This window comes from Solea solea, chromosome 8 (genome assembly GCF_958295425.1).
Source record: "Solea solea chromosome 8, fSolSol10.1, whole genome shotgun sequence".
NCBI lineage: Eukaryota > Metazoa > Chordata > Actinopteri > Pleuronectiformes > Soleidae > Solea > Solea solea.
In genome coordinates, this window is record NC_081141.1 from 18457569 (window position 1) to 18481195 (window position 23627).

The following is a 23627-nucleotide window of genomic DNA, read 5'->3' on the forward strand; positions in this document are numbered from 1 at the left end:
ACAAACTGAAATTATAATTTTTAAACAGAATTGTATTCAAATTGAATATATACTAGTGAATTAAATCAGAATTTGAAAAGTAGATGTTCACAAAGTCTGTATTCAGTGGTTGTTACTGTGTATAACAACTGGACCTTTTAATCATAAATTGTATAATAGCTGTGTAAACACGGATATAAACATAGTATGTGCACGGTTTTACATCCTGTCGTTTCTGTTTTCTGGTTGTAGCTCTGATGTGGTGTGGGAAGTAAAGCCTAAGAAAAAGAGGCGGTGGAAGACTTTGACCACTAAAGAAGTGGAGCTTTTGGAGAACAGCTTCAAACATTACATTGAATCTGGATCTTTGGACAATGCCATCATTGATCTGGAAAACAACTTCCAGGTAATTCTCTGAATATTCTTGATGATGGAATTGTTGGAATTATAAGTACTTCCTTTCTTGTTCAGTTTTTTTTTTTTACCCTTTTTGGTTGCTAACTTATCCCAGGGTTCAGATCAAAGATAGGATGAGGGTTCCACTAATATTTAATGGAAAAAGCATGGCAGGAAAAACATTCTGAAAGAGTAAAGAGCAATAGTAGCAGGAGCATTCTGATGTATGTTGTGTTGAAATTGGCAAAAAAAAAATGTAAGAGGACATGGCAACCAAAATATGACGGAAACAAGAAAAACAATAGTTGGGAATCGCTCACTCTGCATTCCTAGCTAAGTATTTGCTGGGTGAATGGTTAAAGGTTTTTGACTGGTGTCTCTCAGGTGTCCTTTACCCCCAAAGGCGTGGATATGCGGATGCTGCAGCCATGTAACGCCCCTCTCAGGAGGCACTTCCTGCCCGGCGTGAAGGTGGAGTATAGCGTCTCACCACGACAGAGTGCCTACCGAGTCCAGATCCATCGCATACAGGTGAAGAGAAGAGCAGTTTAGAATAAAAAAGAACGTTTGATTAGAAATTACAACTTCCCTGTTTACATGGACCTGTTTTGAGATGCACAGTTGTCCGATTGTCTGGAAATAGTAGCAGAAGAAGAAGCAGCTTCAATTTGTAGTGTATTGTAAGGTAAACACTGTTGGTTTTCCTAACCTTTTGACCTTCAACTTCAATCTTTTGTTTTATAATGGCACCTCCAGATCAGTTTTCTGCTCTTGTTTGCACATGTTTCTATCCATTTCCAGCAACGTCAAACAATTGTTTACCTGAACGCTGATTGAAATGACGCTTTGTCTAAAACACCCCTCATTAGCGGAATGAAACTTCTCTCTAAATTTAACTTACACATACATATCCATCCTTCCTCCTGCAGATCCAAAATCAGCTGCCAGGAGCCATCTTCCCTTTTGTCTTTTACCCTGTGAAACTGCCAAAATCTATCACCATGGACTCAGGTTTGTTCATCTGTCTCATACATTATGTTTAATTTAGCATTTTTTGTTTTTAAATTCAATTTTCTTGTCTGTCTTGCGATTTTATTTTGTTTTTTTCCTTCCAGAACCCAAACCTCTGACTGATATCAGCATTGTTACCAGAGCAGCAGGGCACTCTGATATCTCTCGCATCAAGTAATTCTTCTCATTGCATTCCCCTCATGATTATTTACTTTTCCTTCCTGTAGCAGGGAAGACAGATTTTCATATTTTTTCTGTTCCTTAAAATCTCACTCTTGACTTTGCTATTTTTATAAGGTTGGGTCTATTAAAACTGTCTCTCCACCTCTCTCTCCAGGTATTTCAAAGTGTTGATTCAAGAGATGGATCTGAAGCTTGATCTGGGTTTCCTGTATGCCATCCTGGACCTGTTCACCCCTGAGAATGCCAGCTTCATAACTACAGAGCAAGAGGTCAGTTTCACACACTCATGCTCTCACGGTCAAGAAGCTCGTCGTTTGTTCAGAGTCATGCTTATTTGAGCTGGTTTTATTCCTGTAGGTGGAACTCTTCGACAAGGATATCGAGTATATCAAGACAGAACTCGAACACGCCTCTGCTACTGACACCTCTCCCATCAGCCTCTATGAGTACTTTCACATTTCCCCAATCAAAGTATGTGAAAATGTTCAGTTTTGTAATTCTAGCAACAAAGTTCTTAAATGATCACACTGCTGTCTTCTTCATCAACACTCTTTTTTCTCTTTAGAAAATAAGGTCTTAGAATGACTTTCTGTCTTAAAACTGTGTGTAAATTTTAGATAATACAAATGTCTCTTACATCCAAATGATTGTAAGGAGGTCACACAATGCTTATTAAGCCTTTCAACATTCTTATGCTGCACACAGGAAGTGATTTGTTTAATGTCAAGACAGACAGCGGCAAGTTCAAGTGAACTCTAACCCCAGTTTGACAGGATAAATGCTTCTTGCCCCTGTATACTCACAAATGCTGCCCTGTCTGGTCTGATAGCATTGCTCGGCAGAGCCTATTTCAGATCTTAATGTTACATTGTTTCTGTTCAAATAGAGTAACCGCTGAAAGAACAAAAAACAAATATCACACACTGCAGCTTTAACAAAATAAAGTATGTTTTTATTTTGCAGCTGCACTTGAGTTTCTCTCTGAGCACGGGAGGAGAAGACGGGCTGAAGTCGAAGAGGGACCGAGAAATTATCCCCGTGCAGTCCCTCAATTTGCTGCTTAAGAGTATCGGAGCAACTCTCACTGACGCGCAGGATATCGTCTTCAAGTAAGAGCGCACAAAAAGGCCCTGGACAACACATGAAACCTGCACAGTAACATTAGTTTATTTTTGTTACATGTATTGTTGATACTGCAACTTGACTGATTTATATGCTATTTATTTAAGACTGGCCTTCTTTGAGTTGAACTTCCAGTTCTGCACCACACAGCAGCTACAGTGGGAGGTCATCAGACATTATTCAAAGCAGGTAACAATTTGCAACTTGTGCAGTTTTGGTTTTCCTTTAAGTAAGAATAAGTATCCTGTGTGAGAACTCTTTATTGTGTTTCAGGCTATTAAACAGATGTATGTGCTGGTACTTGGCCTGGATGTGCTTGGAAACCCCTTTGGGCTGATCAGAGGTCTGTCTGAGGGAGTGGAGGCCTTCTTCTATGAGCCCTATCAAGTAAGAAAGTGTTGCTGACCAGTAAAATATGTATGAAAATAAAGTTAATAACATTTTCTGGTAAGGATTTTAAAGGCAGTTTCAAGGTGCCATATAGGAACATTACAACAGAACAGCACAGAAACAAAAATGAAAGAACTTAAGTTAAAAAGAAAAGTAGGATTTGGTTTAGAAATATATAGGTAAAATGAATACAATCTATTTTAAAGCTAAAAACGTGGTTATAGAAAAAGTTTAAGAATGTTTGTTGTTAGTTTGTTTTAGTTTAATATTGTAGTAGTTTATTTAAATGCACTATTCAGTTAAATGTTTTTAGTCTAGGTTTCTAATTTAGGTTTAGGTCAGTATTTAAAGACTGATAACAGTTATTAAGAGTCACAGCAGTGTGGTCAGTGGTGTCTTCATGTGTTATTTTCTTCTGGGGTTTTGCAGGGAGCCATTCAGGGGCCAGAGGAGTTTGTTGAAGGAATGGCTCTTGGGGTGAAAGCTCTGGTGGGAGGAGCAGTAGGTAAGCACCCAATCACTGAATATCTTATATATATTTGTAAAATGAAACAAAGTGCGTCATAGTGACAATTCTTCAGCTTAAGCACAAATGGAAATTTCTGTTGTCCAGGGGGAATAGCAGGCGCGGCTTCCAGAATAACAGGTGCCATGGCAAAGGGCGTTGCTGCCATAACTATGGATGAGGAATACCAGCAGAAGAGACGAGAAACTATGAATAAACAACCCAGTGGCCTGAAGGAAGGACTAGCCCGAGGAGGAAAGGGACTTGTGTCCGTATGTACAACATTTAGTGTTCACATCTTTTCTTTGAATCATTTATTACAAAAAAAGTGCATATTAGCAGAAATCACACTTTTGACACAGGCTGCTGAAATTGTAAAATAAAAAAAATAATGATAGTGTAAAATGGCCGAATAAGTTGAAGTTAAACCTGTCATTGTTTCTTCTTAGGGGTTTGTCAGTGGAATCACAGGGATTGTTACCAAACCCATCAAAGGTATGTTGAGTTTGACCCTCTTTGACTATTAAATGGTGGAATTATGCTCATTGACCACTTTATTAGGTACATAAGCCACCAAACAGGAGTGGTCCAAATATTAAAGATGACATCCAATTATATCAATTTTCCATGAGTATGATATGTGTTAATGTGTGACTTTCCAGGAGCGCAGGAGGAAGGCGTCGCAGGCTTCTTTAAAGGTTTTGGGAAAGGTCTGGTCGGTGCAGTAGCCAGACCAACAGGAGGCATTATCGACATGGCCAGCAGTACTTTCCAAGGAATCAAGAGGTACAGTTATTCTGTATTTGTGTGTACAGTATCTGCAGCACTGTGTATGTGAACTGTTAAAGGTGATCTATGTAAAACATGTACATCAGTGACCTTTAGCTTTTAAAACCATTACGTTCATCCCAATTGAAAACAGGAGCAATTACTTTTACTTTTGAATTTTAATTGTGGAGATAAAGTGTTAGTTTTTGCTCATGGAAGTCCTTGAATCCTTGAATACATAACTGTCCAAGCTACAGTTTTATTTTATAAATAAAACAGAACGTATTTGGTTCACCTCTGAGTGTTGGCATCAGCTGGAGATTGAAAGTGGAAGTGCGTGTGAAGCAGTGGCCGCAAAGAATTATCATGATGACAATTAAAGGCTGTAAAAACAGGTTAAATATCTACTGAAATAGACGTTCTCTGTTTAACTTCCCTGTCTGGGTGAAAAGTATCCACTCCAGCATCTGTGTCTGTTGTCAACTTCCTCTTGGCTCTTAGCCGTCTATATTTTAAATCCTCTCCACTGTAGACTCATTTGTCCTCTCCTCTGGTCAAGATGTTTTTGAGAGGGGTGGTGAGGTGTGTGTGTGTGTGTGTGTGTGTGTGTGTGTGTGTGTGTGTGTCCAACCAAACCATTACATCATCTTTTACAGAAGCAGATTTTTTTTTTGTGTGTGTGTGCGCATAAGGAAGCCGTGTCTCAGGAAGCATTTCTGTGTTGTCGTCTCGTTTATAGAGCTGCTGAGACGTCACAGGACATTCAGTCTCTACGTCCTCCTCGTTTCATCCATGAGGACGGCGTCATACGACCATATAAAGAGAGGGAAGGATTCGGCAGTCAGATGCTCCAGGTAGGAAAAAAAAACTGCATCATCAGCTCTCGGCTTGTAGCTTAGGTTTAATTTTACACCATCATCCTCCCTTTGTTCAGCTTCATTTAATTAGACTTAAATGTTCCACTTGTTTTGGTTATTTTATTTTTGTCCTTTCCTGAAAGCGGGTCCCTTGAATATAATTTAGCTTATTTTTCATTGATTAATTGTGTGAGAGAGAAAAGTGAGAGCACCTTTAGTTTCAGAGTACAGATTACTGAATCATACTCAGTGTGGTGTTTATGGTGATTTATAAGAAAAGCAAACTTTATTTTAATGCAGTAGAGAACTTTTTATAATGTGTAGACGTTGATTTTGTTTGGCATATTGTGGTGCGTTTGGATGAATGCAAACATATTTATGAACCTCAAGGTGGTTCAGCTGGTTAAAGCTTTCATATCCGTGGATTTTGAAGTATTTCAAATTTCTGCTTTATATAATCTACGAGCTTTAGGGTGTGGGTCATTGTGTTGCCCTGATGAACGGAGTGGGTTGAAGGTTTTGCGTTTGAGTCTAGTAAGGATTCTATGTGCAGGTTTAACTCGGAACTTTGCAGAAAACTGACAAATTAAAGTGTCTCAAACTTTCACAGCAGCATCAAAGCTACTTATGTCCGAATTCAAGTTGAAGTCAATATGTATTGTTTCTCCTGTGATTTAAACATACACTTTTTTTCTGATTGGAAAAGGACCAGGAAAAAGCACCGAAGTAACAGTTTAAATGGAAGTCAGTATCAGTAAAATGAGTCTTATATCGTCAGTAAATACTGTCCTGAGGAGTTAATGGTATCAGTTTTTTCATATAAAATTAGGAACTAATGGCAATTTTTACAGATCCACGGGTAATTGCAACAAATCCCACATTTCATATTACAGGAAAGTAAAAAATAAAATTTACAACAAAATATTCTTTGATAGAGAAGACAGAAGGCCATTCATGCTCTCCCCTTTTCCTAAATGTCCTGTAATACCTTCAGTAAACCCGTGGTGCTGGTGCATTAGCAGTGTTGTGAGCCCGTGCTGCTGTAGTTTGAACTGTAGCTGACCAGTAGCTGTGTTGGTAGAAACATACTATGGTTCTATCGCTGCTCGGAAGCTGACTCTTCTTCTCTTGTCGTGTCCACAGATGAGATTGGCCCTCATTGAGTGTCGTAGCACTGCCTCAGAGGATATTGGTGATGAGGATAAAGACTAGGAAATAGAAGTGACAGCTGCAGTTTGTTTGTCAGTTAGAAGCTCTCTGTCGGCCGAAATTAACAAATCAAAGAAAAAACTCTTAGTCATTTAAGAAATGTGTTTAATTTTATGTTCATTAGTCCTTTATTACCTTTAATGGTGTCTTTATTTTTTTTCTTTTACCTTATTGCTTTTTTTTTCCACCTGTATCCAATGAAAGTAACATTCTGAACATTGATGAATGTTATAAATACATTATAACACAATACAAGAGCGGTGTAAATGAGTGCTTATAACTGTGATTATACAGCACTGTTTATAATGTGTTATAATGCATTATAGACATTGGCTTCTCAGGAAGTGTTACCAAGGAAACGTTTCCTGTCGGCACCCAATAATCCATCACATTTTTGTCTTCTTTATTCATGAGTTGTTTTATCATTCTGTCATTCACCGTCCTTTTGTTCTCAATAAAACGTTTTTAAATGTCTGTCTTCCATTTTCTTTGATTCATGCCATTTTCCCACAACAATGCTGAACATGTTTCACCTCCACTAGAGTTAAGTCTTGTGTGGATGTCACTGGTGTCTTGGTTTTCATATTTTAGTTTAGTTTAGTTTAGTTTAGACATTGTGGTTTTTTGTTTTGTTTAAATGTTCACCTTGCCTTTTTTCAGAAAATTGAGAATGGACGTTTTGCCAAGTACAGATACTTTGCTCACGCCAAGGTCAATGAGTCTGACTTCTTCATGATCACCAAGAGGTGAGCAGGTTATTTTTCCGAGCGCTTTTTATTTACTGTTGTTAAACCAAATGAGTTCATACAGTAAAGGTAACAGTGCACATTGAACCGCACTGAGCTTTATTACTGTCATCCTTTACCCAACAATGAGATGCTCATCCTCATTTCAATGCTGTCTTTGTCTTTTTCTGCTTCAGGGGCATATTTTTTGTGACCAAAGGCACATTTGGTCAGCTGACCTGTGAATGGCAGTATCTGTTTGAGGAGTTCACCAAAGAGCCAATGATCATAGAGAGCCGACGACTTCGCATTGAGGCCAAGGTATAAACCTTAAATCCAGTATGCAAATGCATTAAAGCTGTAGTGCATACCTTTTTAAATAGAAGCAAATGTCTCTTACATTTAAATTAAGTTGCAACTAACAATTAGTTTCATTATCAATTAATCTGGTGATTTTGTTTGGTCCATAAAATGTTGAAGAATGTTGATCTGTGTGTTATCAAATGTTTTGTTTTGTCCACAAACCAAAAGGATTTTCAGAGCAAAGAAACCAGAAAATGTTTGTTTTTTAAAAAAAATCAGAGAACCTTTTTTAATTATTGAAAAAACACTCAATCCGATTAATAGATTACCAAACTAGTTGACAATTAATTTAGTAATTGATTAATAAACTGCCTGATTACATGGTTGCATGTTTAATCACAGCTCCTGCTGTTCCTCCACCACGCAGCTCCATAAAGTTTCCTGGACACATTCTGGACAAATAGTGTTTCGTAAAACGCAGTGGCAGTTGCTGGTCTTTGAAAAAGGGGAAACTCATATCATAACCAATCAGCGTCTCGCTTACCACAGGGGGGAGAAAAGCTGTTCTGTGCTGGGCTTCTACTGGTGTTAATACACCGTGCTACTGCAGGGATTTATGAGAAGAAAATCACGTCAGACGATCTGTGATTCTGAACAAACTAGTCATATAATCTATGTATTTTATGAGTTTTAGAATGAGCAGAACGTCCTTTGTTGTCTTGAGGTGATCGCCTCTGGTTAAAAGACAGATACACAAGACATAACTTACCAAAGACTGTGAGAACAAAAATTGAAGAGAGTGAGTGGAGGCATGGGTGGAGGGAGTGAGGCAGTGTTTTGGTAATTACTCAGAAGTCCACAAGGGGGCGATAACATTTCCGCACTGGAGCTTTAAACCTTGTTGTGTGTCCTGCAGGAAAGAGTAAAGTCAGTCTTCCATGCCAGGGAGTTTGGGAAGATCATAAACTTCAAGTCTCCCGAGCTCGCCAAGGTATGTTCATCACATCTTTTCATGTATCAGATGCTTCTCGTTTACATGTGTTAAGCCATGTTTCCATCATATGGTACAGTTCGGTTTGGAACGGTTAAGCCCTGGGTCAGGCTTGCGTTCCGACTGAGAACAGTACCTTTACTGGGTAGGCGGGTGTTGAAGGAACACTGATCGCAAGGGAGTGGCGCTTTTCTGTCGCCCAATCAGCTGACTGTCGTGGGTCTAGCTGAAATTGAACAGTGATTTTGTTACTATTCCTAGTGGAAACGCAAAAAGAAATACACACAAAACACACCAGTACAGTATGTCTCCCCTTTATTGATAATGTCACTTTGCTTCTTCTTTAACTTCAGTGGGTTCTTGCCAAATTGGAGGATGCGAGAGACACTTTACCCAAATACTGAATCGTCATCGAGGGGAAAAAAATAAATAAAACACGCGTTTGTGAAAAAGAAAAAGAGGACAGTAAGGCAACATCATGGATGCCAGCTGCAGTAAAAACCCCAAGAACAAACAAACAAACAAACATATACACACATACACAAACACAGTCCGTCTGTGTGTGTGTGTCAGTGCCTTTTGTTCTTTACCGCATGCTTGTTTTATTTACCTCCACGTGTGAGCAAGTGCAAAATATCATACGCAAGATGATGTCTGTTGAATGTTGTGTGTGTTGGGGGTGAGAGTGTCTAAGTGTGCATGCTAACAGATGAACAGCTGACCTTTTTCCTACATCGACGTACCACAGAATGAATGGAAACTGATCATGTTTCACTCGTTGCTCTGTTTGCACTCGTTGGTTTTTTTTTTGCACACAATGTGATAGATGTTTAAAGTTTTATTCTATTTAAATTGATTCTTAGTCCTGGGTTTTCACATTACGTCATCTTGTAAAATCTGTTTTGAATCTAAAATGCTGGTGAAATTAAAAGAATTCTATTTTTTCATAGTTTGGCTCGTCATGCTCTGTCAAACGCACATTAAGTCAATGTCAGTCAATTTCACTCAACATACACATATATATATATATATATATATATACATATATATATATGTGTATGTTATGAAGTGTGTCAAAGCTAACACTGCTAGGAAACAGCTTGAGTGATATTAAGCCCAAATAATAGTTGACGAACATTTAAATTTACGACAACAAATGACAGATAATTTAAATATAGTATACATATAACATAATGTACACCATTACTTCTTTTTGTTTGAAACTTGTCCATTGTTTTGTTCAGTGTGTGATTTAGAGATGCATGCTATTTTTATACTTATACCTGTTCAACTACTGTACACTGGGCTTACTATATATATACATATATATCTACATGTATATATATATATATATTCCCACTTAATAGTCTGTTTAATGGCATTGCAGATTGTAATTTAAGGTTTTTATGTTTTTATACCACACATATGCAAAGTGAACAACTGTATGTTGAAGAATAACCCAGAGGAAAGTGTGTCCAAAGGAAACGAATGCTAATAATCCTAAATTAATCTTGACTTTGATGCTTATTTTAATGGTTTGCTTTTTAGTTGTTGGGGTGCTTAAACAGTTTAATACAAGTAAATATCTCTTGTTGCCATGTTATCATTTCTGGACTTGAGGAGGGAAATATTCACTGCAGTGGCTTAACACTTTTTTCTTGCCCTTTTGAAAAGAATAAATAAATAAAATATGTGTTTCATACTTCAGTGCTCTTTTTTTTCCTTTATTTATTGTGCCCACAGAATCTCAAATATGCAAATCAAACGCTATACATACACAGTTTCTTACTGAAAAACGACACAAGATAAATATAATTTCCAGTTTTTCTAAGCAACAACTCCAGACTATTTACATCTAAACTATGATGACCACCTCAGTGGCTGCTGATGTTCCTGAGTAAAGATGACGATCACAGGCAAAGGCAAAGACGGTGGTGGTTCAGTGTTGGAAGGGAAAAAAAAAAAACTTTTATAGACAATATTTAATCACATGTCTTAAGGGAAGTCATACCAACTGTCACACTGTAAGAAAATAGTCCACACTTCAAGTTTCCACTAACGTTCATATTCTCATCTCTACAGAAAAGTATAATTAATGTTTATGTGTGTTAAACATCGTCATATCATCTTCAGCTGGATGTGCACAGGTGCATAAGATCTTGAAAACATTTCAGCCTAAAACGTCTTTAACTTATTAAGGCTTAACTTATTAGGCTCTCATCATGTCATTCTTCATTACTCCTGTAGCTTTTTTTTTTTTTTATCTCCATCCTTCTCCTTCCTTTCACACCAGATTGAACTCCTTCAGGTTGTGTCTGAGGATGGTGTCTTTGACGGCCACAAAGACAAAGCGGATGTTTTCTGTGTCTGTGGCGCAGGTGAAGTGATTGTACAACGTCTTGTCCTTGTCCGGGTTTTGTTCTTGGTACATTTTGAGGATGAATTCTTGAGCTGCTCCAGGATCCTGCTGAGGTCCTGCAATTCAGAGGTAAAAGAAGATATTTCTCTGTGACGTTGTGCAGATTTTTCTCTGAATATACATATTCAGTGCGAGGAACATCCATCTGTCTGCCTGTTAAGAACCGTTCTGTGTGTTTATGTGAGTGACTAAGACAATAATTTGGTTTTCTTAATGTCACACAAACACGTGAGTCCAACTCAAATCAAGCCAGTCTTAGTCGGACTAACGTACCTGGATAATGCTATGATTCTTAGTCCGATTATATACACTTTGTTTTTCTGTCACATAAAGGACAACAGGTCAGCTAATAGAGAGATGCAGCGCCACCTGCGGAGTCAGACGTACACGGCCTGTCTTAGTTGGACTCCGGCCGTAGCTCGATTAAAATGTGCGCGTAAACGCGAAGAAGAAAAGCAACAACTAACAAACCTGTGAATTCAGGGAAGTATGTGGATAAGTGAGAGTACACGATCTTCTCTTTGAGGATGTCGGTCTTGTTCAGGAACAGTATGACAGACGAGCGCTGGAACCACGGGTAAGTGATGATGGTTTTGAACAGAGCCTTGCTCTCCTCCATACGGTTCTGAAACAAGAGTTTTAACAAATAAATCAAAAACACACATGACACATGTAAATGTTAGGGGGATCAAAGTGTGAACTCTCACCTCGTTGTCGCACTCAGCCAGGACCTGGTCGTACTCACTGAGCGCCACCAGGAAGATAATGGAGGTGACGTTCTCAAAGCAGTGGATCCACTTCCTCCGCTCTGACCTTTGACCCCCAACATCCACCATCCTGACATAATGATGATAATAATAATAATAATAATAATACATTTTACAAAGTGCTTAAGAGTCAAATCAAACCTAATCAAATGAATTGAAAAAAAAGTCACGTGTGATGCTATAATTCCATCTTGAAACGTTGCGGAGTCTCACCTGAAAATGACGTTCTCCATGTCAAAGGGATATTCGATGATCCCTGTGGTCGGCACTCGCACTCTGAGGATGTCCTGAAGGTCGGGCATGTAAGACGGCTGTGAGATTCTCTCCAGGTCAGTGAGATAGCTGAATAGATCATTGGAAATTGTTGGTTTTCATGAGCACTGATGTCACACTTTTTGACTGCAATCATTGCACATACACATAAGGGAGGTGAAAAGGAAAGACTTATTACAAATTACACAAATACAACATTTGGAAATGTTTTAATTCACTATCAGCAGATACTCACTGTTTTATAGTCATTACAGTGTCTCTACATTTGTTACATACAGAATTATTTATTCTTAAGAAAATGTTTTTTATTTACTTCATCACGCTCTTTAGTCAATGTTTTTTGTTTAAGTTATAAATCACACTGGTTGCAAAAATGCAACCACAATGCAAATTGTATTTATTTTTCCTTTGGCAGAAATTGTTTTTTTTTTTTTTTTAAAGTGTACAAACACCTGATTGTATGATTTGTCTGCTGGGTCAGATCTCCAGAGCCCGCCATTTTGGAGCATCATGATCGTACAGTCGCTCACAGTGACAAACTAAACAGCTTTTGTGTTTTGATGCTAATTAAAGGCCACATAGGTTCACATCTGCATGTTCTAGAGGTTTCCCTGCTCCAACACACCTGATTCAAATGCTCATCAGCAAGCTCTGCAGAAGCCTGATAACGAGCCCTTTATCTGAATCAGGTGTGTTGGAGCACAGCAACATCTAAAACATGGAGTGGCTCCCTGAGGACCAGGATTGAGAAACCCCTGTCCTAGAGTGAGGTGAGGTGAGGGGTATTCAGCTACAAGTCGTCCAAAGGAATTTTACTGAGCAATAACAACAAAAAGCTGTGTGATTGATGCTCACTATTTGGTGGAGTCAGACAGCTGGTACTCCCTGCGTCGGTCGTAGCACTCCTGTATTCCTGCATCGCTCCACAGACTCTTGATGGCCATGGCGTGATCCAGCTGCTCCACTTTGTCCACCTCCACATCCAGGACTGAGTTTGCATTGTTCTGAGAACATGGACGGACACCAAAACCAAAGAAGACATGGGAACATGTTCACCCTGATGATCTGGGTCTATTTCGACTACCTTTGACACGTTACAACTATTATGCAAGTGAGTTATACATTTGTATGCTTGTTTTATTTTTTTCCCTTACATTTCATTTTTTGTTAAATAATGTTTCTTTTTCTTTTTTTAATTTCAGTTTGTGTCCATACCTTATTCTGGGGATCGGAGAAAGAAATATCGAGAGGCTCCATGGCTCGGATCATCGCCTGCATGGACGTGTAAACGTTCTGGTAAACCAGTTTAATGTAGCTTCTCTTGTCTTCAGCTGAGTATCCTCCTCCATGTATAATTCTCATTTGTTTGATGAAGGTGCTCTTCCCACTTTCTCCAGTACCTAAAATACAAAACCATCTTTTTTAATGTGTGTGTGTAATGTAACACCATCAGACCGTCAGATCATGCTGATGAATGTGGTTTGTCAGTACTTGTGTTAATGTCCTGACCATGTTTTTTGTCAAACAGCGTATCATATACATGGTTATGATTATGGTGTCTTAATCTGGAAATATTTTTAAAGCGTAAAAAGACAGTATTCAAAGATATAAGTACATACAAACAAACCCATATGTCGTCAGTGGAAAAGTAATGCATGATCCATATTTTTGGAACATTATTTCACTTTTAACAATCGTATAAAGTCGTTCAGTGCGGTTCAACATGGAGGTAATCAAGGTAATCAAGATTTGCTGGGGAAAGTGTGGTGAGATTTCTGCTCTTCTACCGAGGTTAAAGCCACTCTAGCGTGCTGCATTGTACTGGTATGAATGGGGGGGTTGAAGTGATGAATATAAGCTTCTAATGGACTGTTTGAATGTTTAGAAGAAGATTTAATTCAGGCCTCTTCATAAAATTCTGCAAAAGCCTGAAAACAACCCATTGATTTGAATCCGGTGTGCTGGAGCTGAGAAACATCCAAACCAGTGTTTCTCAATCCTGGTCCTATGGGAGCCACTGGTTTTAGGTGTTTCCCCGCTCTGACACACCTGACTCAAATGGTCAGTTTGTCATCGAGCTCTGCAAAAGCCTGATAACGACCCGTTCATTTAATCGGGTGTGTTGGAGCAGGGAACATCTAAAACATGCAGGGGAGTGGGTGCACAGAACCAGGACTGAGAAACACTGGATTAGAAAGAGGTTGAATGTATTGAAATACCACGGTATGAACAGAGGAAGACGTGATACAGCACAACCACATATGAGTTACTTGAATAGGAGTAGTATTTTTGAAAAATTGGCTTTCCCAACCTCAGTTTCCCCTGTGTCGAGAAATATCTGTCACCACCGGTGTCAAGGTCCGACCCTTGAAACTGCAACGCTAATTCCGCACTTTTTAGACCCACTTGTAGGGGGGCGGGACCTCATTCCCAGAATGTAAACAGTGTCGGCCATCTTTGCTAACAGTTACGCTAACAGGACCGAGTGTCACTGGTGAGCACGTAACAAAGAAAAGAATGAAGATATTTCTCAACTCAGGGGAAACTGAGGTTGGGAAGCACAATTTTTCAAAAATACTAGCCCTATTCTAGTAATACAAATCGGTAAAGTATTCCTTTACGACTGGTTCAGGCTGGACCACTGCATCAGAGGCTAAACGGGTGCTCTGTCCCTTTTAAGAGCACCTTTCTACTGCTGCTACCACAACTCTGACATTTGCTTTTAACTACTGTGACTGTCATTCATTCATTCATTCATTGTCTCTGCTTTATCCTCCACATGAGGGTCGTAGAGTTAATCCCAGCAGAGTGAAATCACTACACTAATTATTGTTCAGGTGTGTTGTAGCAGGGAAACACTTGGAATTTGGAAACACTGCTATAGCGATGGCACCATGTGAGATCATTTTTATTGTAATTATGCGAGCAAAATAAGTCAAATGAAGAAATGCATACACTGGTAACCGCTTTTTTTTTACATCTCTCACATGTTTGTGTGCAGCTTGTTACTAAGAGTCAAGCCACGAAAACAAACAATTGCTGTGACAACTCCAGGGATGAGCAGGCAAAGCTGAACCATTCAAATGTATATTTGACTTTCAAAAGGACGTCTGCGTGCTGCCAGTTAAAGACCCCACCTGAGAGCAAACACCTTCGAATGACATCTAAACATCATATTTCAGTAGGTGAGGATGGAAGGAGATTGTAAACTTGTTTGCTGAACTAAAAAAAAAAAAAAAAAGCATATACCAGAAAGACACGGAATCCAAAACCTCACAGTATCCTTGGCTATGTGTAAACAGGCCAGTGCAGTGAGCAGTTCATGTTTTGCTGTTTTGAAACAAAATGGGGCACAACCACATGACACCACCAAAATAACAACTAGTATTTTATACTCCAATGCGAGGACAAAATGTGTGTTTCCGTTTAAAATCGGTACCGAAATAAAAGAATCAAACCTGGAACACCTTTTAACTGCAGCCTTTGTGAGTTTCTAGATGCGTATCAAAAAGCAGTTTCTGGTTTTTATGAAACAAATAATTGAGCCCTGGTTTGGACACATACTGGCTCTTTCAAATGATAACACACACACAGGTTCCTATTGAAGCTCCCAATTTTCAGTTTCAGATCACATGATAGTGAATGTATTTGTTTACCAAATGTGTTTGTTAACAGTCCTGAAAATTGGAAGTTGTCATATTTTTCCGTGGGGGGTGTATATCTTTGTGAGCTGGTCCTCACATTCTGTCAGGGTTAAGACCTGGTTTCAGGGTAAGAATTGGGTTTAGGTTAGGGATATCTTTTGTGAGGACCAAAACAGTTATAAACCATAACGAGTGATGAAATGTCTGAACTGATCACCCTGGGTGACTTTAAATCAATTTTAAAGGACAGATGTGTTCTCTTAGTGGATGTAGCGGCTCTAACTGAGATCTAATTAGTGACCTGTTTGTTCGTGTTGTGGTGGTTGTTTTCTGTATTTACTAATTTGTCTGACGCAACTTTTAAGTGTACGTATGCTGCCGTCTTGTCCAGGTCTCTCTTGAGAAAGTGATTATCTCAATGAGACTTTTCTGCAAATGCCCAAATGTGTGTTAAAGCTCTGTTGCGTTGAAAGGATGTTTTGCATGGCATCATGAATAAGGCTTAGACAAATCCTTTGCATTTGAATGCACCTTGTTTACAAGTCAAGTTTCTTGGAGATGGTTTGAACAAGACAGATGGACAGGTAAATACTCCTGACGGGAGGCAAATCATGACTTGGCACGTGGGCTAGGGTTACTGGCACGTTTGCAGTGTTTTTGTGGTATCATCGTCATCATCACCACTCAATTATTGTGAATTGATTGATGAAAAATGTCTCCTTATACATGTGTATAACATGGAGCTAGTAAAGATACTAAAATCAATAAACATTAACCTTCTATTTATCCAACATCTGTGAGTTAACCGCACTAAATATTATGATAAAATTAGACATGATATTAAACATTAGATTTTCTCATAGTGTTTTGATTGTGTAGGTATAATAATAATAATAATTATAATAATAATAATATCGTACTCAAACCCCTTAATGACTAAGCAAAAACACAATGCAGTATAACATTTTGATTCTATTTTGATTTGTACTTTGAAGTATGATTCTTGTCGTTTCTTGCTGTTGACTCCTTTATATATTTTATATTGGGAAGAATTCTTCCACGGCCTACTTTTTAGGTTTCCTCATCTTCTCTGCACACTTTATTCAAACTTTTCTATTACTTTGCTGAATGAATACCAAATCAAACTGCAGAACAATTTCACTTCTTTTTTTCAATATTAACTGATATTTGCAGGTGAACTCAATGACCAGAGGCTTTTATGTGCTGTAGAGAAGCACGTGTAATGTACAGTATGTCATGTTTAAGGCTTAACTGAAGTGACAAAGAGACAGAATAGAAACATTGTAATATAATAATGGAGTACGTTTCCAAGTCCATTTCTTCCAAAGCTGTGGTCCCTGGTGCACTTATCTTGTCTTAAAATGCGGTTATATAATATTTTTCAAATTTGCTCCTTTGTTGCATTGAGCGTTATTCGCATAATTTGTAATTCACATACCCAGTCTAGACAGTAATATAAACATGTTATATAGCTGCTCTGGGTCTCTTTCTTCAGCCGTTACCTCGCCTCCTCTTTTCCCTTTCCCTCCCTCCTTTCTGTCCCCCATTTTTACTTTCACCCCAACCGGTCGAGGCAGATGCCGCACATCGTTGATTCTGGTTCTGTCAGAGATTTCTTCCTGTGTTAAAAGGGAGAGTTTCCCCCCCCCCCCCCCCCCCAATGATGCCTAGTGTTTGCTCATTGTGTGAATTGTTGGGTTTCTCTTCTCTCTATAAGACCTACAGTGTATATATAGTATGCCGTGATTATTTGGCACGATACAAATAAAATGTAATTAAATTGAATAGATAGACCCTGAATCTTCATCCTCCATTGTATAAAGCACTTCAGTTTAATAATAAAATACTGTGGTGTATGTTCTGACACCTGTCACACAGTTCTTACAGTAACTGTAATCCTGGGCTGTAATCCTGGGCGGTAATCCACAGTCAAATGTTTATTATCCATCATCCACAATGCATTGACCAAAGTAGCAGACAGTGGGCTGAGAAACAATGTTTCCAAACAAATGACATGGGATGTGGAACACCACTCCGGGCAGCCACCTGACACTCGTCTGGTTAGCCATATAGCCCCTTCCAAGAGAGGCAGTGGAGGCAAAGCTATGGCCCATATCCAGCTCAGATTTGCATGATTGTTTGCATGTGGCGCGCCTGCAGCAGTGAGTCATGTCTGTCAGACACCACTGACCTCGGCCTTGACAGGGAATCAGGCACCTGACGTGCTGCCACACTGCTGCAGTGTAATGTGTGCTTCCACCACAGACCTGATGTAACTCTTGTCAGCAGTCATTTTACTATTTAATAGCATGTGACCTGTAATAAATTCCAATACAAATTTATTTCTATAGCACATTTATAAACAACCCAGTTGACCAACATCACATAAATACATAAAACAGACGGGATATGAAACAATGTAAACTAAAAGCAGTATAAAAAATACCACATGGTTTCATACATGGTCAGGTTCTGCAAAAGGAGTCAAAATTCTGACTTTAATCTCATTTCAAAAAATCTCATTGGCCCTAATACTCTTCTGTGCCAGGGAACGCCTAGGGCAAGAAGAGGGTTTTTAGTGGAGATATAAAAACAGTCAGTGTGTGTGTGTGTGTGTGGTGTGGGGGTGGGGGGGGGGGACTTACTGTTCCCTCCATCAGTAAGTTCAAATGTGTTTTTGTGATTTAAAAATTCTTTGTTCGGGTTTACACAAATCATTCAAACTTTCCAGCAGTTAGACCATGTGTCCCCATGAGTGGGACTTCTATGGACTTTGGTGCAGTTGAGTGAGTCGTTTACAAACTTTAGTTTTTAGCCCAGAAAAGGCTACCTGCAAGATAAACTAGTTCATATATAGTATATAATAGACATTGGAGGCTTCAGCTGATGTAGATTTTGCATTTTTTGTTCAGTTGCTGAAATGAGTTTTTCCTTGTGCCCCTGCTGGCAGCCATGTTTTCAGAGAGCAATGAGCCCCTTTGTCTCTGGCTGGTTCTCAGCATAGGGACATCCACACAGCTCGTCATGCAACAAACCAAACTGTCCCTTTAATGCAACACTCTTAAATAATCACCAACATGAAGCAGCAGCAGCAGCAGGTGCCACTGAAAATGAAAATGGTTTACAAATTGGATGAATGATTCACACCCTGGAAATGATTTGTTCGCTCCACTTCCTCCTGTTGTAACTGCTGGAGTTTGTCCCGATAAAGTAACACAAAACTCTGGAGAGAGAATTTAACTGTGAACTGTAAAAACATCTGTGTTCCTGCTGTCAGAGGCCACACTTTTGTTTTTCTGTGCTCACGCAGACTGGAGAGGAAAAGATATCAAAGAACGATGTCAGGTTAAACAAACAGACAAATCTGTCTTTCCTTATGTGGCATAAGGCAAATTCATCAAGGGTTTAAAAAAAAATTGTGTGTGAAAGTCAGTAGCACAAAGTTTGTGCCACATCCGCAGCCAAGAAAGAGGGATGAGGAGAAAGGAAATGACGAGAAGAGACAGATAAACTTCTGCATCCTCCTCACACTCCTCATGTCTGTCAAATATTTTAAACCATTACCCCTTTTGCCCCAAATTATATTGATTGTTTTTGGAGGTAACATAACTCATGTTAGTAAGGTAACCGTTTTTGATCACCTTCTTACCCCCTGTGTATGATTATCTTTTTTCCTGTTATGTACTCCTAACTTTATGCTATGGTTACCCTCTTTTTTTTTTAATCGTTTGCTTATTTTCTTTTTATTTTAGTTTTTTTTTTAACTTTCTCTTGCTTTCTCTTACTTTCTTCAATAGTAGTGATTATTCATGTTTTTTTTCTTTTTGTAAGTATGAGGTTCACCTGTCAGTTTTTCTGTACATTTCCAATAAAACAACATTAAACCATAGATCATAGCAGGAAGTATAACCATCATGTCTCCTTGTCTGTTATCATAACATAACAGCTATAATTCAATAAGAATAATGTTGCTGCTGCAATGACACCTGTGTGTCGAGGTGTGGTCACTCAGGAAGCAGCAGGAAGGTAAAATAACTGCATGAGTTATCGACCAAAATATCAAAATCATTCAATGAATCAACATAAAAAGGTCAATTTATGACATGTGTCATTCATTCAAACTGACTTTGCAGACGTGTTTTCACTTCGTGGAAATGTGCGTGACCAATGGTGTTGTGGTTCACCCATTCATCATCACTCACCCAGCAGCAGCAGCTTCAGCTCCCGGCGTGAGTCCTTCTTGTCTCTGCGCAGCTGCTTCTCAATCTCCTCGTTGATCCTCTGGTTCTCTTTCTCCTCCGCCGACACACAGCATCCAGCCATCACTCAAAACCTGACAGCGTCAGTCCTTAAAAAAAGTCTTTTAAATAGTCTTTTAAAAAGTCTGTCTTTTCAAAAACCAGACCAGTCCTCTGTGTGTCACACAGTTCACTAATTCAGAAAGAAAAAGAGCCAAATCATTTTAAAATGTCTCTTTTTATCCCCCCTCCCTTTTTAATCCAATGTGTTTCAAGAGGATCCTTTCAGAGACTCTACAGAGGTTTGGAGCTGAAGCCAGTTTACTTGTTGACTTCACGTTGTTGAATTGATCTATTAATAGTCGCCTTCACTAATAGAGGCGGCTCACGAGGGCGGGGCAACAGTTTGCAAATTGAAAAAGGACGAAATGGGAAGTTCAAGGTGATTAGTATTAATATCATTATGTCAAACAGCGACATCCAGTGTTTGAAATGACTACTGCAATCCCAATTCAAAACAATGTGAGGCTGAAACACGGAGCTGCACTTTTTATATCACCGTCTGTATGCCTTTTATTGTGAAATATTTTTTAACCTTTTGAGCATTTATTTTCGTTATAAAAGAAAAAACAAATTGAATTGAGCATGTTTTTTCGGAAATGTATGAATTGGCATATCATTAATATAAGCAATAAATGGGAATTAACGTGTTAATTGATGAAAATTAAAGTTTAGGCTATAACAAAAATGATATATATATATATATATATATATATATATATATATATATATATATATATATTCTTCTCTCCAAACGTACTGCATGAAAAACAGCAGCACAATAATTTCAAATATTGTCACAAGTCAAAATCAGCTGGAGTGTGAGCTCTTAAAGGGAATTCTCTCCGAGTGAACAAATTCCTTCCAAAGCCTGGAAACAGTCGTTCGTTGCTCATGTATGGTAAACATTTTTTTTTTAATGTAATTTGTGTTTTTATCATTTGTTTTGTTACTATAATCAAATGAATTTAACACAAAGTCTCTGCTCGGTGGATCAGATGCTTTGTAAACAAAGATTTTCTCTTTAAGAAGCAGAACAGTGCAAATGAAAACAGCGGAGACACAAGTGACAAAGTAATGCAAGTCTAAAAAGTAGTCATTGTCGCTGAAACTATAATCTAGCTTCACATTTACACCATTTTAACATTTTAACACCAGTAATTTGTGACGTTGAAGTTTTTCCAATTTTTCCCTTTTCATCCTGCTCTTAAGTGTTGTTTTTCTAGTCAAATCTTCACTGTTTTCAAGTGAACTGTGAACTAGACTGGAAATTGGTTGCTGCCTGCCAAAGTCAACCATCATTGTAAGGTTTTGATGGCTGGTTGTCGGCCAACATGGCTGCCAGACTCCAAACCAGACTGCCAAATACAGCAGAAACACTGTGCAGGTGCTGGTTTTATGGCATGGAGTTTAAACTTTAGACATGAATCTGACATGACACCAAATTAAATGTGCACAGAATAATAAAGACGCCACAGGTGCCTTACATGGGACTTCAGTGGCAATACACGTTTAATAAGGCAATGTCTGCATGTTTTGTTTTCTCTTCATAAGGTTTTGTTATGATTCATCTCAAAATAACACTGTGCATTTAAATGAAATGGTAGCAGTTAAAGCAGCAGTGTGTGAGTTGGTGACTTCTCTTGCTGTTGTTCCTGTTTGGTCTTCATGTTCAGAAATGATCTTGGATTATTTGTACGCTGCATTTTTTATATGAAAACTGGCTGTGTTAAACAAACATGATCATTGTGTATACAGTGGCACTACAGGGAGGACAAGAAGCAAATATCCCAAACTTATGAATAACCAATGTTTTCAGTCGTACTCCAGCCTGTTCGCCACACTTTATCAGGTGTCTTGAAATAAAGCAAATCACTTCCTGTGTGCAGCATGGGGATGTTGTCAGGTGACATGACATCTAAACCCCATTATACTGAAAAACACAGATAATGGCATCATCAGTTTTTATTTAATGAAATACTTCACTGATTTGCATTTAGCTTTGTATTACCTGAATAAGGGTAGCATTTTTGTAAAATTGTGCTTCCCAACCTCAGTTTCCCCTGAGTCGAGAAATATCTCATTCTTTTTTTTGTTACGTGCCCACCAGTGACTCTTGATCCGAGGCTTGATTTCCACACTTTTAGACCCACTCGTAGGGGGACGGGACCTGAATTGTGTTGCTGTAGGTAGTGTTGGGAATAATACAATTTAGGGTAGATCAGGAAATATTTAAGTAAATTAATGCTTGAAATTAAATGTAAATGAAAAAAATACTTTATGTGGGATGAGACGACGCTCTATGACAAGTGCTCTGGGGTTTTTTTTTTTTACGCCAGTTAAAATGTTAATTAGCCCTGTAGATTGATTTCAGTCTGCACTTTTTGATAGAAAAGTAAATTGAACAAATCAGCTTGTGTAAAATACTGGATTATCTATCAATCTGATGAAAAATAAAATGATGTTGGATAATTAAAAAAAAAACAGTAAAAGCACAAAAAATACTTTAACTCAACTTTAAACAAAAATATAACAAACTTGTAAATAACCTTTTTTTTCTTCCAAAAAGAATTTCATTTGACATACAATACAATTACATAGATACATATTTTCAATACTGCACATTCAATCTGCCAAAAATGAATGATTACAAAGCCAACAAAGATGCTGTCATATATGAGAGAGATTGATGTATGTACAATGATTATAGCATTCATAATTGCACTATGCCTCAATAAATGTAAATTACAGGCTTATGTTCTATAGAAGTGAAAATACTCAATTTGGGAATGATGGAATTGCAAATCTGATGTGCCAATTTGGAAACATGACGGGTTTAATTTAGCATTTGAAAAAAAAATGTGTCAACATTCCGCCCTTTGTATGTAGCAAATTATTAATTAAAATAATGATTAATTATTAAATTATCCACTGCTACTGAACCGTCAACTGTAATTGGATAAATGTAAGGACACAGGAGAAATGGGACAGGAGAGCCTACGGGTCAGGAGGGACGCCGCGTCCTCTTTAACTAATCTGCCTCCACTAAATGCAGCTAAAGTCGGTCCAAGCTGTGTCTCTGTGTGTGTGTGTGTGTGTGTGTGTGTGTGTGCGCACGTGTGTAATACCATCAACTTTACTGGACACTGCAAGAATCAGCTGATTGATACATACGTATGCTCCTGTGGACAATTAGCCCTGCTCTTTCCTGTTCTCACCACTTTCCACTGAAGTAGTAAACAGCACGTAGAGGAGCCTGGTGCAATGACTTGTTTTGGCATTGGCAATAAATACACATACTTCCATAATAAAAAGAAAAAAGCATTAATGTGGCACAGTCGAACGGAACCGTTTAACAACACTTGTCTCATAAATTATCACCCGCTCCTTCTCCTCCTCTTCCCCGCCTTCAGTCCGTGTGAAGTGACCCGTCTCCATCATGGTGCGTCGTGATGCGATGGATTTGTCAAAGCTTAAAAAAATAATAATAAAGCATTTTAAAGCCAATTTCTCTTCACTTCATTTCTGGTGGACTCAGTCTCCAGAATGTGACGTCCATGGTTCACACATGCCCAACTCATTGGATAGTACCAAAGTCAATGCAATGCAATAATGATTAAAGTCAATCAATATGAAATAATTTAAAAATCACAGTTTATGCCAACTCATACTTGAAGGAAAAGGGAAGTTGTTAATTAGATGTGTAACATCGTTTCCTGTTGGTTAAACGGCCAAAACAAAGCATCAGAATAAATCCACAGGTCAA

The 23627-nt window shown here is 38.4% G+C and overlaps 2 protein-coding genes across 4 annotated transcripts in view; one reads left to right on the top strand and one right to left on the bottom strand.

Moving 5' to 3' along the window:
• The window catches only part of vps13a (vacuolar protein sorting 13 homolog A), a 35582-nt gene extending 25436 nt beyond the window's left edge, over nucleotides 1-10146 (top strand). For 2 of the 3 annotated variants that reach the window (XM_058636958.1, XM_058636959.1), the window contains 18 exons: nucleotides 232-385; nucleotides 760-906; nucleotides 1305-1386; nucleotides 1491-1560; nucleotides 1724-1838; nucleotides 1927-2040; nucleotides 2533-2678; nucleotides 2799-2880; nucleotides 2965-3078; nucleotides 3511-3586; nucleotides 3695-3858; nucleotides 4036-4081; nucleotides 4249-4372; nucleotides 5094-5208; nucleotides 7081-7166; nucleotides 7343-7466; nucleotides 8365-8439; nucleotides 8793-10146. In XM_058636958.1, coding sequence (XP_058492941.1) covers nucleotides 232-385; nucleotides 760-906; nucleotides 1305-1386; nucleotides 1491-1560; nucleotides 1724-1838; nucleotides 1927-2040; nucleotides 2533-2678; nucleotides 2799-2880; nucleotides 2965-3078; nucleotides 3511-3586; nucleotides 3695-3858; nucleotides 4036-4081; nucleotides 4249-4372; nucleotides 5094-5208; nucleotides 7081-7166; nucleotides 7343-7466; nucleotides 8365-8439; nucleotides 8793-8843 — 1885 coding nt within the window. In that variant the 3' untranslated portion in view covers nucleotides 8844-10146. Of the gene's footprint in view, nucleotides 1-231; nucleotides 386-759; nucleotides 907-1304; nucleotides 1387-1490; nucleotides 1561-1723; nucleotides 1839-1926; nucleotides 2041-2532; nucleotides 2679-2798; nucleotides 2881-2964; nucleotides 3079-3510; nucleotides 3587-3694; nucleotides 3859-4035; nucleotides 4082-4248; nucleotides 4373-5093; nucleotides 5209-6354; nucleotides 6895-7080; nucleotides 7167-7342; nucleotides 7467-8364; nucleotides 8440-8792 lie in introns of those variants that run through there. The other variant, XM_058636960.1, reaches the window with a different exon arrangement.
• Nucleotides 10143-20126, bottom strand: gna14a (guanine nucleotide binding protein (G protein), alpha 14a). Its single transcript, XM_058636961.1, has 7 exons — nucleotides 19766-20126; nucleotides 13114-13298; nucleotides 12754-12902; nucleotides 11839-11967; nucleotides 11566-11695; nucleotides 11330-11483; nucleotides 10143-10914 (listed from the first exon to the last, which is right to left on the bottom strand). Exons 1-7 carry the CDS (start codon nucleotides 19884-19886, stop codon nucleotides 10724-10726), a joined length of 1059 nt encoding a protein of 352 aa, XP_058492944.1. The 5' UTR covers nucleotides 19887-20126; the 3' UTR covers nucleotides 10143-10723.
• Between the last annotated feature and the right edge of the window lie 3501 nt (nucleotides 20127-23627).

Excerpts from the sequence above, each read along its gene's own strand:
- gna14a (XM_058636961.1), bottom strand. The coding sequence starts at position 19,886 with ATGGCTGGATGCTGTGTGTCGGCGGAGGAGAAAGAGAACCAGAGGATC. Across the intron at positions 12,903-13,113 it reads TCTCCGATCCCCAGAATAAG|AACAATGCAAACTCAGTCCT; the intron begins GTATGGACACAA and ends CCATGTTCTCAG. Across the intron at positions 10,915-11,329 it reads ATACTTCCCTGAATTCACAG|GACCTCAGCAGGATCCTGGA; the intron begins GTTTGTTAGTTG and ends TCTGAATTGCAG.